The 15,110-nt window shown below is 33.7% G+C and overlaps 1 protein-coding gene across 3 annotated transcripts; it reads left to right on the forward strand.

The window, feature by feature from the left end:
• Positions 1-11,655: 11,655 nt before the first annotated feature.
• LOC100244077 (PHD finger protein MALE STERILITY 1) lies at positions 11,656-14,678 on the forward strand. 3 transcript variants are annotated; one of them, XM_019222733.2, is made up of 4 exons: positions 11,656-12,023; positions 12,125-12,404; positions 12,971-13,207; positions 13,346-14,678. In XM_019222733.2, exons 1-4 carry the CDS (start codon positions 11,729-11,731, stop codon positions 14,334-14,336), a joined length of 1,803 nt encoding a protein of 600 aa, XP_019078278.1. In that variant the 5' UTR covers positions 11,656-11,728; the 3' UTR covers positions 14,337-14,678. The 3 variants fall into 3 exon arrangements, with proteins under 3 accessions (XP_019078278.1, XP_002281717.1, XP_059595301.1); XM_002281681.4 differs by having other exon boundaries at positions 11,657-12,023; positions 12,971-14,678; XM_059739318.1 differs by having other exon boundaries at positions 11,933-12,023; positions 12,120-12,404; positions 12,971-14,678.
• Positions 14,679-15,110: the final 432 nt, after the last annotated feature.

Raw genomic sequence — 15,110 nt, forward strand, 5'->3', positions numbered from 1 at the left:
ATTATGACTCTTCTATTCTTTTTGTTTTGTTTTTTCTTCCCCCATATTTCCCCTTTTTCTTTTCGGTGCTCATGGCGTTATCACCTTTTTCTTTGGTCACAACCATCCCAATTTCCACACCATACCATTGTCATTGTCATTGTCAATCATATAACGAAGGCGACACTTTTCCTTGCTTTCCAACCCATAAATTTATGTATCACACCATTTCCTTATACCTTAATACTTAGAATCTTAATTTACAACTAACCCTTCTCTCCTCAAATTTTGACCCCAATAGGGGGGACATCCATGTTTTTTTTTAATAAAATTATAATTTTTTAATATAAATTAATTAAAAATTAAGAAAGTTTGGTAAAGAAAATAAAATAAAATAGAGGGTCGTGGAATTAAAGGCCGTAAGTGCCAAAAGCCGAGTCACAAGCAGGGAAGGGGGTTGTGGGTGGATCGTTGTCCATCGACTGAAAGTTGATGATATTCATGGTCACATCATTCTTGAATTTGACTTTATACATGTAATGACATTTACTATCCCATCAACAAATAGACGGCCCTGGTTGTTACCACTTTCACAACATTTCCATTTTTATTTTTATATATATGTTCGTAGCTCTCAACCGTTAGTAATACCATAACTCAAATTGGTATTTTCTAGGGCCGGAATTTGGGCCTAGATATTGGGGCCAATTTGGATCATTGTTTTTAATATTTGATTAGGTTTGTCTTAATTTTTTTAATCCAACTTAATTTAAGTTGGACTATCATTAATATTATTATAATATTTATAATTTTATTCTATATAATAATATTTATTTTATTTTTATTTTAAAATATTAAACTATAATTAAATCATATACTTTTCTTAAATTTTGATATAAATATATATATATATATATATATATATATATATATATATATATATATATATATATATATATATATATATAAAATTATGGATGGATTTTGAATCATTCAACCCGATCAATCTAACTAATTTGAATCCGAGTTTAAAAAAATAAAATAAGGATTGAGTTGCATCCATGTTAAGTACCCTGAATTAGAATTAGAAGTTCGATTATATTGATTTTAATTTGATTATTTCTTATTTAAGTTAAATTTCGATCGGTCATTAACTAATTAAAGTTGTAACCCTAGTATTTCCAAATGTATGAGACATTTTGAATTTTTTTTATAGGGTATTAATTTTGTTGAGGAATTATGATTTTGTTTTTGGATCATTGAATCTATTATAATGAAATATGATTAAATATTTGATACTTACCCAAATTTAGCCCATGACCTAATTAATTTGAAAAATCCAAATTTAACTTCATTAACCCACTTTAACCTAAGTTTGGAAAGAGAGGATGGATGAATACTCCACACCATAATTTGATTAAATTGGAGTTTAAAAATATATTTGGTTATAATAATATTTTAGGGAAAGAAAAGTAATTTTTTTTTCTTATTTGATTGTCCATAAAAAGAATTAAGGGAAAAATAAAATTCCTAAGGAATTCTCCTTCACTCTTTTGGTTAATGAAGAAAAAAAGGAAAATAAATAAATTTTTCAAAACACAAACTTTTCCCCATTTTTGTATCTCTCTCTCTCTCTCTCAACCTGTTTCTCTCACACTCTACACTTGTCCTCGACCCAAATTTGAAACCTTGGGCCCATAACTTTGATGTTAACATCACACTCAATATGGATATGATACTATACTCCTCTAATACGCTTTTTACGCTTTCCTTTTTAACCTCTTTCTTTATTTTGGTTCTTTTAGTGGATGATATTTCTAGTTGTGACAATAATCCTTACTTTTATGATTGATTATGGAATTTTTTTTGGGAAAAATATACAAAAAAAATAAAAATAAAATAAGGAAAAAACAAAATAAAAATAGATTTAAAGTTAATAAAATATTTTTTATACGCTTTTAGAAATTTATTTTACTTACTTTTATATATATATATATATATATATATATATATATATAAAATTAAATAATTTGATAATACAGAGAAACCATGGTAATTGTGATTTGTTTTTGTTTTTTTTTTTTTTTTTTCCATATATCTCCATTGATGTGATTACAATGGTTCCTTATATAAAAAGTAAGTAACCGATAAAATATGAAAGATATTTACAACTTAAACATGAAGAAACAAATGAAAATGGTCCACAATTATTGGTTTCTTGACATTATGACATTCTAAGTGAAAGAAACAAAACTATCTAGCTAAACATAGATATGTGTTTGTTTGTTGCCTTTTGCATTATGAATCTGTTAATCAAATCATTAGTTGTCTTAATATGCCCTTGCAAATTGAGTGTAGGTAAGTGGACAACATTTAGTTTGCTAGGGAACCTATGAATATAAGTTATTGAAGTTGCCTTTGTAACAATATATGTTGTTTGATCTATTGTTAGTACATGTTGAATTGTAAGGATCCTTTGAGTGACTTTTCTTGAACAAGATAAAAGGCTAAGGCTATATGCTTTGTGTGAGAGTAAAGGAATGGATTTGCAAACAAGGAGACTATACTTAAATTGTTACATCAAATGGTTGGAACCTTAGCCATATCAATTTTAAGTTCCTTAAGTAATGATTGTAGCCAAATCACCTTTGTTGCAGCAGTGGCTAAACTATGATTTTTAGCTTTTGTGCTTGATTAAAACACTATTTGTTGCTTTTTCGAGCACCAAGTGATTATATTAGTCCTCAAGTAAATGCAAAAAACATGTGATTGATCTTCTATCATCAACATTTGAAGCCTAATTGACATTAGACTAACCAATTAAATTCAAGTCTTTCTGTTTTCTCAAGAGTATCCATAATGTAATATCCCTTTCAAACATCTTAGGATTCTCTTAATAATTTTCCAATGTGTTACAAGAGGGTTATGCATGGATTGATTCATGTTATTCACACTAAATGTTATATAAAATCTTGTGATTATTGCATATTGTAAAACACTAACAATGCTCTTATATTAATGAGATTTTTCCATCAAATTTCCATTGGATGCTAAAAATGTTAAGCTGCTAACCATGAAGTAGAGATTCTTTTGGTATTTATCATTTAAGACTATTCTAATAGGTTTGAGATATACTTTCACCCTGACAAAAACAAGCCTTCTTTGTGATTAGGTGTCACTTTAATACCCAAAAAAAAGAAAAAAGAAATAAAGAAATAAACCAAGATCTTTGAGTGAGAAATCTTTGTTAAGATGATCAATGAATGGATCCACTCTTCTTTATTACTTTGTACACCTATGATCCTATCCACATAAACTAGGATGAATAAATAATTAGTTGTAATCTTCATGAACAAATACTTATCAGCCTAAGAAGGATTGAAAACCAAGGTGCTATAATGAAGTCTTAAGTTTGTTGAACTAGGTTTTTGGGTCCTACTTCGATCCATATATAGCCTTATGAAGTTGACAAATTAATTTCTTATTATTGGTCTCTCAAAGTTTTCTCATATAAACATCTTTTTCTAAAACCCCATTCGAGAATACATTATTTACATCAAGTTGTTTTATCACTCAACTTTTAGTTGAGACATTATAAATATAACTCTAATGGTTGTGGATTGACAACTAGACTAAAGAGTTTTATAACGTGCTACTTAATGATATCTTTTTTCTATTAATTTGGTTTTGTAGCATGCAATTGATTCATCCTATTTCTTTTAATCTTAAATACCCATTTGCATCTCATAATTTTATTATCAGGTGTTAATGACACCAAAGTCCAAGTTTATTTCTCAATAAAGCTTGATATTCTTTTGCCATAGCCTTCTTCCATTTCTCATGTTGTAATGCTTCTTGAACTAAGATTGGTTGTCTAGAGTCCAAGGATGATGCAACCAAAACTTTAAGCTTAAAAATTCCATCCTTAGATCTAGTTATCATTGGTTGCTTGTTAGTAAGTTCTACAAAATGTTTACCAGTAGGATTCTATACTTATAAACCTTACAATACTAGAAATTCACCCTAAACATGTTTAGATACAAATGGTAAGACTAGAGTTGACATGAAATCTAAAGTAATATTAGTGCCAAAGGTTGCATCATGATTACAAGAGTTTTGAATGACATCAAATATATGATATGATGTTGAACTTTGGCCTTGAATGAGCATTGGAATATGATTTCTAAATTAAGTAGAATGAAAATTAACATAAAGATTTGAGTTCATTGGATTATGTGAATTTTTTGAATTTTATTTAGCAGAAGGAAAGTTATTTTCATCAAACATTATATGCCTATGTATGAAGATTCTTCCATTAGATGCTAAACATATGCTTATTGCTAGATCCTAGGAATGTGCATGGTGAATATCTAAACAAGATTAGATCAATATAATCTCTCAAATGAGGAAAACACTAACAACTAAAAACTCCAAGCTAGCATTGCATAATTTGGTTTATGATTGAAAAGTTAGTCTAAGAAACACCTTTGATTCAACACTATTTTAGGCAATTTTTGTTTATTAGATAAAATCATTGTTGCAAAGCATCATTTTAATATGTTGAGGGCACGAATGATTAAGCTAGGGAAGTAAGAGTAGATTCAACAATGTGTCTTTGTTTTTGCATCACATTGTTTAGCTTAAAAGACTTTATGCATAATACTTGAGTAATTTATACTTACCTCCCAAGTCAATTTGGAAAGACATTAACTTCTTATTGAGATGAAGTTTAACAAGGTCTTTGAAATGGATAAATGCTTGATAAAGTACTTTGGACATAGTTTTAAGGAAATAGATTAGGTTTATCTTGTATAGTTATCAATAAAAGCTACATAATATTCGAAACCATTTATAAACATAATAGGAGAGGGACCTTAGAGTAATGTTTTAAGAACCAACTAGTGTAATCAGTTTAACATTGACTAATGACCTTTCTGATTCGATCTACTCATTTGAACCATTTTTACATTGAATCGACCTTGAACCACTTAAACCAACGATTAAACCAATGAAACATTTGAATTGAATAATATTTCAAGAACCGGATGGTTCAATGTTTTTTTTAGTTAAAACAACATTGTTTTGATGCTATTTAGAACAAAACAATATTGTTTCATTCCAATAAAAAATTTCACTTTTTTATCCCCTTGATTCAACCTCTTATAGCTCCACAATCCACTCTTTCTGAAATCTAGAAAATTTAAAAAACGATGCCTTGTTAGATTCTTCTTCACTTCAACGTTGATGTCGATGCTAACACCAACTTCTAGCCTCATAACCTTTACTTCTTTTTCAATTCTTCTTCCTCTTTTCCAAATTTATTTTAAATTTTAATATATTTTATATTTTTTTAAAATAGATTGTAAGGTGAAGAAAGACTGGAAGGTAAGTTTCTCTACTGTATCTTTTTTCATATGATGCTTACTTAAATCAAACTCTTTAAATGGGTTACTAGGTAGGCATGATGATATACATCCATTGTAATTGCTATTTTTTTTTTCTTTTTTAAAACAAGGATACATGTCTTATTGTGGCACAAAACAATATCTTCCATGATTTTATGGGTTGAATTTTCTTTCTATTTTTATTTTTTTCTCACTCTAAATGTGATGGATTTGATGGATTCTCAACAATATTAATCATAAAGTGAATCCTATTATCTTTGATGGAGCTACAAATTCTATGTTGGGAGACGAGCTTTAAAAAATTTATTTAGGAGCACAAAGGAATCAAATAATTATTCAATCTAACTCTCTTGGTTAACTGGTTAAATCCTTGTTAGTATAGCTCTGAACCTTCCTATGACCTAGTGTACATAAAAGCCATGAGTTTAGTGGGTCTGTCTTGATGACTTCCTTAGTTTCCATATACTTTACAATTTCCCTTCAGAGGATCTCATTGGTCATCCTTTGCCATCATTGTTCAACAGAAGTCCACTTTTCATAAATTATGAATTCCTTGAGATATAGTATATTTGCACTTCGAGTCATTGCATATAAAGCATGAGACTAGAAATGTACATATGATATCTTTAATTGGTTCCGCCTTTTGATATGTACCAATTGGTTCCTATATACCATGCTTTGCGTCCTCTAACATCATTACATTTAGATCAAATGTATACTTTTAAGTCTCAAAACTTGGTTTGTATGCTTGATGCTTATTGTTTAGTTGATTCATGATATCATATAATTTCTTGACACAGAAAGTTGGAAGTTTTAATTTATAATAAGTATCAATGCAGTTGTTGATGACTTATTTTGACCATCATTTGCTTAAGATTAAACCAAAAATTTACAATTAGTTAGAGTGAAGAATGACCTTGCATGACACCTTTTTTTAACAAAGTTAAGCAAATAGAAGGAGAACTTTTTTTTTTTATATCACAAAAGGTTGTGAAAAGTAAGGGAATTAATAGAATGAAATAACATCTTGTTGAAGTAAAATGTGATATTGAACTATGTAAATTGGTTTTTTTTTATGTTAGATTTTGAATGAAAAATTCTTTATAGGAGTTTGTGAAATTTAAAAAGACAACTTAAGAAGTTTATAAGTATGAACAATTGTATGACCCATATATATTAGAGTTTCGAAGGGGATATGCAAGAATATGAAGAAGAGGTTTAAGAAATACAAAATCTTATGACAAGTAATGGAAAAAAAAAATTCAACAATGGATAAATATTTTGCACCAAAAAGTGCTTCAGAAGTTAGGCTTTCTATAAGAGGTTTAAGAAATACAAAATCTTATAACAAGTAATGGAAAAAAAAATTCAACAATGGATAAATATTTTGCACCAAAAAGTGCTTCAGAAGTTAAGCTTTCTATAAGAGTGTATTAGCTAGTAAAAAAACTATTTGAAAAGCAAATGTGGCTACTAAAATATTCTTTTATAATGTATGCATTCTTGCTAATGGTATGGATTTCTTCTACTCTAAACTACCATTAGATGTTGTAACTGTAATTGGTTCTTAATATAAGGGTCTAATTTACCATCAATTGTAAATTAATATTTTAAAAGATGCTAAAAAGGAAGTTCAATTTATTGTAAACTTTTATCGTAAAATTTGGGTAAAAGTTACGTGCACAATAATGGGTGGAATAATAATTTTATGAAATAGAAATTAAAAAATAGTAAGCTATGATTTTTTTTTCCCAAATGATATTTAATATAAAATTAACAACTTTTGATGAAACTTTGGTATTATAATTAGATATGATATGTATTTAAAATCATTGATGTGGGATGTCTGAACCTTCTATTCCAAAGTTCAAACGAAGACACTAGACAAAAAATTAAAGCATGCCTAGACCTAGACCTAGACCTAAGACTAGACTTGACATCAATATTGAAACAAGGCTGCTAATGCTTATTTGACTTCTGACACTTAATTGAAAGGAAAACACGACCACTAGGATATGCAAAGGTTTATAGGACTCTTGACACTTGATTGAAAGGAAAACATGACTACTAGGATCTACAAAGGTTAATTGAGATGAACTTGGTTGAGATGGAATAGTGGAATTTGAATGAGAATGGGCTAAGACAGTGGTGATGATGGAAATTGATAAGAGTCCTCCTTTTCGTGTCCTTTGGAGCAATAGTTCCACCATTGTAAGATCACTCACAAAACAAAGATTCAAAATAAACTTTATTATCTTTAGCAAATTGTGAGACATGAATGAGATTACTAGTAATATTTGGAAAATGAGTGAATTTTGAAGAATGTAATATTTATAGGAGTGCTTCGATGCTAAAGATGAATTTCCAATATGACAATTTTTCAAACATGCACCATTTCCTACATGTAGCTTGTTGTTCCCAATTTATTTAGTTGCTCCAATGTATTCAGGTTAGCAAGTTCATTTGTAACCTCATTGGTGCTTCGGAGTCTAAGAACCAACTACTCTCAGTTGCCAAGTTATGGTTAGCTATTATGATTGTCATACGTGAATTGTTTGATCATCTAGAACTTTTAACTCCATTAGCATTGGACAGTCCAACGAATTTTGAACTAAATCGATAATAGAACTTCTATACAATGTGGACAAAACTACCATAAAGTTGCCATTGGGATCTAGCCTTTCTTAGTCTTTGGGACCTCCATCGTGACCTCGGCCTCTTCCGTGATTATTCTGGAAGATTTGAAATTGATTGCCAGGGCTTGGATTTGTTTTTGAATAACCAATTTCCTTCGTTGCTGCTACTGCATAGTAATATTTGCAGCTAGTAAGCAGCCATGTACGTTTACATTGTGTTGTTCAAGCCTACTCTCATAGGCTAGCAAAAGAGCAATGACATTCTAAAGCTTTTATGGCTAGACCCTTGATGTTATAGACACCAAAACCCAATCATATTCAATGCTTAATCCTGCTACAATGTATAGGATTTACCCTTCCTCTAAGATGTAACAGCGAACTGATGTTGGTATATCTACATAGGTCTTCATTTTCATAAGATACTCTTTTATAGCAAGACCACTATTCTTGAGGCTTTGATCTAGAGCTTGTATTGCATCACCTTAGCTTTACTTTGTGATGTGAAAATCTTCTTAATAGTAGTCCAATTACACCCAACCATTTGAACTAGGATTCCTTCACTCATAGAGGCTAAGAGTCACGAAAGTAGAATTGGTTCTACCTTTCCCAAGCAATATACTATGAGTTTATTGACCTGAGTTGTTCATCAACTGTTATGAAAGCACCTTGGATGGATGGTGTTCGTTCCACAGAGGAACACTACCAAACCATAGCCTCACATTGTTGCAAGAACTTGATGGCTCCAAAGGGGAAAATCGATATCATCAAGCCAAATGGTCATTGACAGTAAAAAGGGCTAACAATCTGAATGGATTGAGGGTCGCTCATGATTCGTGCCCAATTGGTGTCTCAGCTGATTTGTGTCCAGCTGGTGCTCCTTGATTGAGGGAGTAATCAACAAAATTTATAACCTACAACACCATATACTAGGGTAGCAAAGAAAAAGCTACTATAGTATAGTGGCTCTAGGATCGTCCATTGGGAAAGATTAACAAGCTCTTAATGATACCAATTCCAAGTGAATTGGTTTTGTTTCATTTCATGGTTAGCTTAAGAAGTAAAACACAAACTTTGATTGGTAAAGGTTGAGACTTAAACTAACTATGATAACAGAAGTTTGGAATAATTTAGGAAGAAAAGCATTCCTTGGAGATTTAGGTTCACTGGGGTGGTTCCTCATGCAAAAGACATAGTTCCTGTCAGATGGTTCATTTTCTCGCGTTAGAGATTCAACATATAGTCAAATCTCTAACCGGTGTTGTACAGAGACTCCTTCAATTAGATTTCACTTTAATTCTCTCACTGATGCAACTTGCAATGGTTTAAGCCTCTCACAAAGCCTTAACCATTCAAGGTGATCTTTAACCTTGGATTACCCGTCAAAAGCTCGCAAGAGATAACTAATGGATGTCTCCTAGGAGTCCAAAAGCTTATCAAGTGTTGGCTATTCTAGAAAATCCTACCTTGAAGTTACCTCCCAAAGGCTCGCAAGGGGTAAACTAGTGCATTTCCATGGTTGGAAATCACTTGCCTTACCAAGTGTTGGCCCAGATGACTACAAGGTGTTTTAAGTTAACTAAAAACATAGAAATCACTAAAGGATTTCACTTCCTCTTCATTACTAGCTAAAATCACAGAGCTCTGCGTTCTTGCACTTGGAACCTTCCCCGGCAACCTTAGCTCCAAGGAACTAGAGGTTTAGTTACTCATTCTCTGGGGAAAATTCCTCAGAGAATTCATAACTTAGTAATAAGTAAAAAATACAAAGTGAGAAGGTAAGGCAGTAGAAAGAAATAAACTTTACTTGCTTACCCAAACTTTTACAGAAAGAACTCCTCTCTGAGAACAGGCTCCCGAGAGGTATATATATGTACATAATATAAAACTAATTATTACATAGATATTTAGTCTTTTTACTAACTTAAAAGCTAAGGAATCATGTAATTAGTGGTTTACAAGGAGTATTTTGGGATTTAGACAATAAAAATCTAATGGAAAATATCTCCCAATGTCGGTAGCAAATATCGGGAGGCTTCAGGAACCATTTCGCAGGAGAAAAATGGTGTCTGCGAGATTTCGCAGACACTCAAGAGGGCTGCGAAATAATTTCGCAACACCAAGCTATCTTCACAGGGCTGCGAAGCTGGCTTCCACCTTGAGGTTCCTAGCTTCCTTCTCGCGGCATAAATCGGGCATCGTCAGAAGGAGAAATATCACACTGTTCAAAAAGGCTGCGAAATCACTTCGCAACAAAAGGGTGATTTCGCAACACTTTGCAAAATGCTTCCTTCAGCTGGGAGTGATTGGCTTGTAATGGCTGCAACTTCTTCGTTTCAACTCCGAATTGCACACCGTTTGAAGCATTGTATTGTTGACTTCCTGAGCTTTGAAATGGTATATAGCATGCATCATTTGGACTTCAGAAAGTGCTCCAAAAGTGGCTGCTACGACTGTCATCAAGAATAGGCTTCATGGCAGATTCTCTTTACTTTTTCTCCTTGCAATCCGGATTTACTCTTGGCAAATGACTTCTAAGCTTTGCCCAAGATTCCTCATAGCTCTCCTCAGTCTTGACTTGCTTTGGTGATCAAAATACTAACAAAAACACCAAAATTTACACAAAGTGATTAAAATTCCTTTTAAGGGTCCTTAACATGCCAATTGAGTTAAAAGGCCTAAACTACTACTCAAAAGTGTTTAAAAGAATTAATTATAGGATATCAAATAGCACTTTTTGAGTAGTAATCAGCTCACAATGGACGAAGGGAAAGAATCAATCATGACAACGTTTCTTTGTATAGAAGGTAAGCAAACAATAAAACACAGAAAGTATTTACAATAGACAAAAAGAGAAAGAAAGGAAAACAATCTATGACAATTGGTTTTCCGACATTATGATATTCTTGGTGAGAGAAACAAAACTGTACAACTAACTACGGGGCATGTGCTTGTATTATTGCCTCTTGTATTATGTCTCCATTAACAAATCTTTAGTTATCCTTTTAACCAATTATAATTATATTTAATTTTTTTTAATATTTCTTGTATGATAAAAGTTGAGATGCTGGCAATTCCATTTCTGCAACAAACTCAATGTTCCAGGATTGAGTCATCTGATTGGACCTCGGTAACCATAATCCTCTTAAAAATAGGAACCATTTGATTCAGAAACTTTTAACTAGTATTTCATCAATATTTCAAACGTCTACTGTAATTTTTCACTTTTCCTCTACACTTGCAACAAAAACAAAAGCCAAGGAAAAAAAAAATAAAATCAATGAGGGGATGGTTTGAATTGGTGTATAAAGGATCCTCTTAAAGGTAGTTGGCCAAGAAACGTTGCGTTTATGTCTGTTTCCTTTAAGATAAGCTCAACCTCTACCAGCAGACCACAGAATTTGCCGGAACCTGAAGGGATTTTAATGGTTGAATGGTTGCATGACCAAAGCATGAGGCCATTAATTTACTTCAAAATGCCAGTCATTGCATATGACACAGCGACAGATTTGCAAGGGAGTCTATTTTTGAAAGAAATCATGCAGATAGTGAGCCATCTCTATTCCCATTTTGATAAAGCTGATGTGCTCTTTAGGGGTTCGTCTCCAATTTTTTTTATAGGCACTAAGCGTGTGATCCAAGAAGTATATGTATGTACTACACCTTTTTCACTTGTCGGTCTTGGGTGTTGTTTGATTTTGGGAATCAGACATGTCGCAGTTGGACCTAACTGGCTGCAAGAAAAGGAAGAGAGGAGACAGGGTTTTTAGATTCAAGACCTTTGGAGAAAAAGGCTACCCTGCTGAGTTCAAAGGCTCCTTCCGTGAAAATGTGGCGGCCCTCCTTGAATTTGGGCATATAGAGAGTAACATGAGTTGTGGAATGCTATGCTGGTCGTTTCAGCTCGAGCTTCATAGCCACCCTCCTGCCCATATCTTGCTGTTTGTGGTTGAAGAGCCCATTGGAGCATCCACCCACCGTCACTGCAACCACTGCAAATATGTCGGTAAAGTTTCTAATGCCCCATGTTCTAGTTTCTTCCATCACCATAACCATAACTCAAGTCTTCAATATTAAAACATTTTTATCCATGTCATTGAAGCTCAGGCTGGGGGCACCATATGATATGCAATAGGAAGTATCACTTTGTAGTGCCTTCCAGGGAAACAGAGGCAGTGTTTGGCCATGACAGCAACTATGAAGGGCCTGATTCGAGGAAGGGTGAGAGGAGCATAGTGGGAGTTGAGGGGCATGCGATGCATGGAGTCATTCACTCCAATGGCTTCGGCCATTTGCTGTGTGTGAATGGGCTAGAAATGGGCTCAGACTTGGCTGGGCGACACATCATGGATTTTTGGGACCGTTTGTGCACCAGTCTGAGGGCAAGGTCAGCCTTACTTCTAAACTTCGGACACATGTATTCCCATGCGTTATATACTGGAGGTTCCTTAATTGTGTCCTTTAAAAGTATAACCGAAATCACATTTCTGTCCCTTTGTTTTATTTGCATGCATGCCGCCATATTGAAACTGATTTTTTTTTTTTTTTTTTTTTTTTTTAAAAAAAAAACTTAAGCCATTAAACTGTGGATTCTGCCCGTAGAATCCGCTTCTGTGGTATACAAAGATCGGAATCAAATGCGGGTTTTGAATTACACTTCTTTAGAAACACTATATACCTAAGAAAAATTTCAAGAATTGGGCTTCTGAGGCTTTTGTGGCGTTCAGATCCAATCTCCTGTATGTAGAGGCTCTCTGTAAGCCCCATCCAAGTTCCGAAGTCCATCTTCAACCTATAAAAGGCGCTCTTGTAAGATCAAATTTACAGAGGATTCCATTGACATAGCAGGAGAAGAGAAGAAAAGGTTCCAAAAGAAAGTGTAAAGCAAGGATGATTAAACAAAACGATCTATTTAAATAAAGCTTTGATATTGAATTTTGTTTCATTTGGTAGGAAAGTGAGTATATATGACATTTCACAGAAGAAAGGCATGGATTTGAGGCTACTCCATGGAGTAGCTTACAGTAAGCCCTGGTTTGGTCGCTGGGGATATGGCTTTGGGCGTGGAAGCTTTGGTGTTACTCAACCAATGTACCAGAAGGCCATAGATGCTATACAAGGCATGCCATTGTGCTTACTCATCCATCATCTTGGCAGTTCTAACCATGACATTCCACTCATCTTCTCAAGGTATCAAACATTATCGGATCATTCACTGGTGACAGTTGGCAATCTCTTTCATTTCATGTTAGAGCTTAAATCCCGCCTTCCAAAGGAAACTTGTCTTGATTCATATAATCCAGGAATCTCAGTGGAAACTACTTGTAGATGGTCTCCAAAGCGAGTTGAAATGGCAGCAAGGGTGATTGTTGAAGCATTAAGGAGGGCTGAATTTAGGTGGGTCTCAAGGCAAGAGGTTCGTGATGCTGCTCGGGCCTACATTGGTGACACTGGCTTGCTGGATTTTGTGCTGAAATCCCTGGGAAACCACATAGTTGGGAATTACTTGGTTCGACGCAGCTTAAACCCAGTGACAAAAGTTCTGGAGTATTGCTTAGAAGACATCTCCACTGTATTTCCCAGTGATGAAGGTTTGGCCATGAATGATTCGAAACTGAAGGCTCGCTACAAGATCACGAGGATTCAACTAATGAAAGACATGTTCTACTTGTACAAAAACATCCTAAAAGAGCAAAAGCAGACGGTTGCCACAGGGATATTTAGTACAATACCTGTAGCTGCACGGGTAATTCTTGACACCAAATATCTAATCAAAGAATATTGTGGGGGGCAACCTTCAGAAGTCAAAGTGGGCTTGAAGCTCTATTGTACAGTTGTATCACGAAACAATGATGAGGATGATGATGGAATAGAAAAGGCACTTCCACCATTTGAGTGTATCATCTTCAAAGATAATTCTACCGTCAATGAGCTTAAGCTAGAAGTTGAAAGGAACTTTAGAGAGATTTATTGGGGATTGAGAAGCTTCTGTGTGGAGTCAATAGTGAATTTGAATGCCAAGGGATCAGATTTGGTTTTTGGGCTAGTTGAAGCAGGCAGTGAACTTCTCTTTGAAGGTAATGACAGCAAGGTTGGAATCAACAATGAGGGGATATATGAGAGTGGTCATAATAACTGCACTGTGGATTGTCCTTGTGGAGCTAAAGATGATGATGGTGAACGAATGATATCATGTGATATTTGTGAAGTTTGGCAGCATACACGGTGTGCTCAGATTCCAAATAATGAAGAAATTCCACATATATTTCTCTGCAATCAGTGTGAGCAAGAAATCATACTATTTCCTTCTCTACCATAGTAATATACCAATTCCTTGCTTTACCTGCAATATTTGATACTAACTCAAACAATGAACCAATAGGAAGTTAAGTGTTGGAAACCTCCCATAAAACAGTAGTGAAAAAGCTGTTATTCTTAGTTTTTAGGCATCATGCTTGATCTTTTACCTTTTATCTTTTTATTTTTATTCTTCATAGCAATGCTATGAGCCAATCCAAGCTTTCTTTCATTCAGCCTCTTAAAAACTGGTAGTTCTCTTCATCTCATTTTCCTTTTCCTGCCAAAATACCATTCCAAAATGCAGGATTGTTTGATCATTGACAATGCTGGGAGAGTTAATGTTAATTAACATTGGGATCCAGTTTGGATTGTGCAACACAAACCTGTTCATGCCCAGTCTTGAGTGTTGCTTGAGCTACAGGAGTCTGATTCTCCAACTACCATGGATTGATTCTAAACTCATAAGAATAAAAGGTTGCATCTTAGGACTCACTAAAAAGCACCCCATTCCCACAATTGGGGCAGGCTTTTAATGTTTTACCCAGATCCTCTTTCAAAGGTAAAGAGACAGTGGAGAGACAAGAGAGATCACATGTAATATATTTTGTATAATGCCTGTTTCAAAGTACCAGAGAGCAAAAAATAATGGAGTTGGATAATCCAAATTCTAGTGTCAGTACCTCCACAAGGCTCTACCTTGGATTTAATTGACAACTGATGAGTGCAATGGTTAAAACACACAGAAAAATAAGTGGCCTCAAGATGCATTTTGAATTAAGCTGCTAAGATACTT

This window comes from Vitis vinifera, chromosome 1, assembly GCF_030704535.1.
Source record: "Vitis vinifera cultivar Pinot Noir 40024 chromosome 1, ASM3070453v1".
NCBI lineage: Eukaryota > Viridiplantae > Streptophyta > Magnoliopsida > Vitales > Vitaceae > Vitis > Vitis vinifera.

What these genes read in the sequence shown, in the direction of transcription:
- LOC100244077 (XM_002281681.4), top strand. Translation starts at nt 11,729, where the DNA reads ATGTCGCAGTTGGACCTAACTGGCTGCAAGAAAAGGAAGAGAGGAGAC. An exon ending in CAACCACTGCAAATATGTCG is followed by an intron (nt 12,024 to 12,124) that starts GTAAAGTTTCTA and finishes ATTGAAGCTCAG; the next exon opens with GCTGGGGGCACCATATGATA. An exon ending in TGCACCAGTCTGAGGGCAAG is followed by an intron (nt 12,405 to 12,970) that starts GTCAGCCTTACT and finishes TTCATTTGGTAG; the next exon opens with GAAAGTGAGTATATATGACA.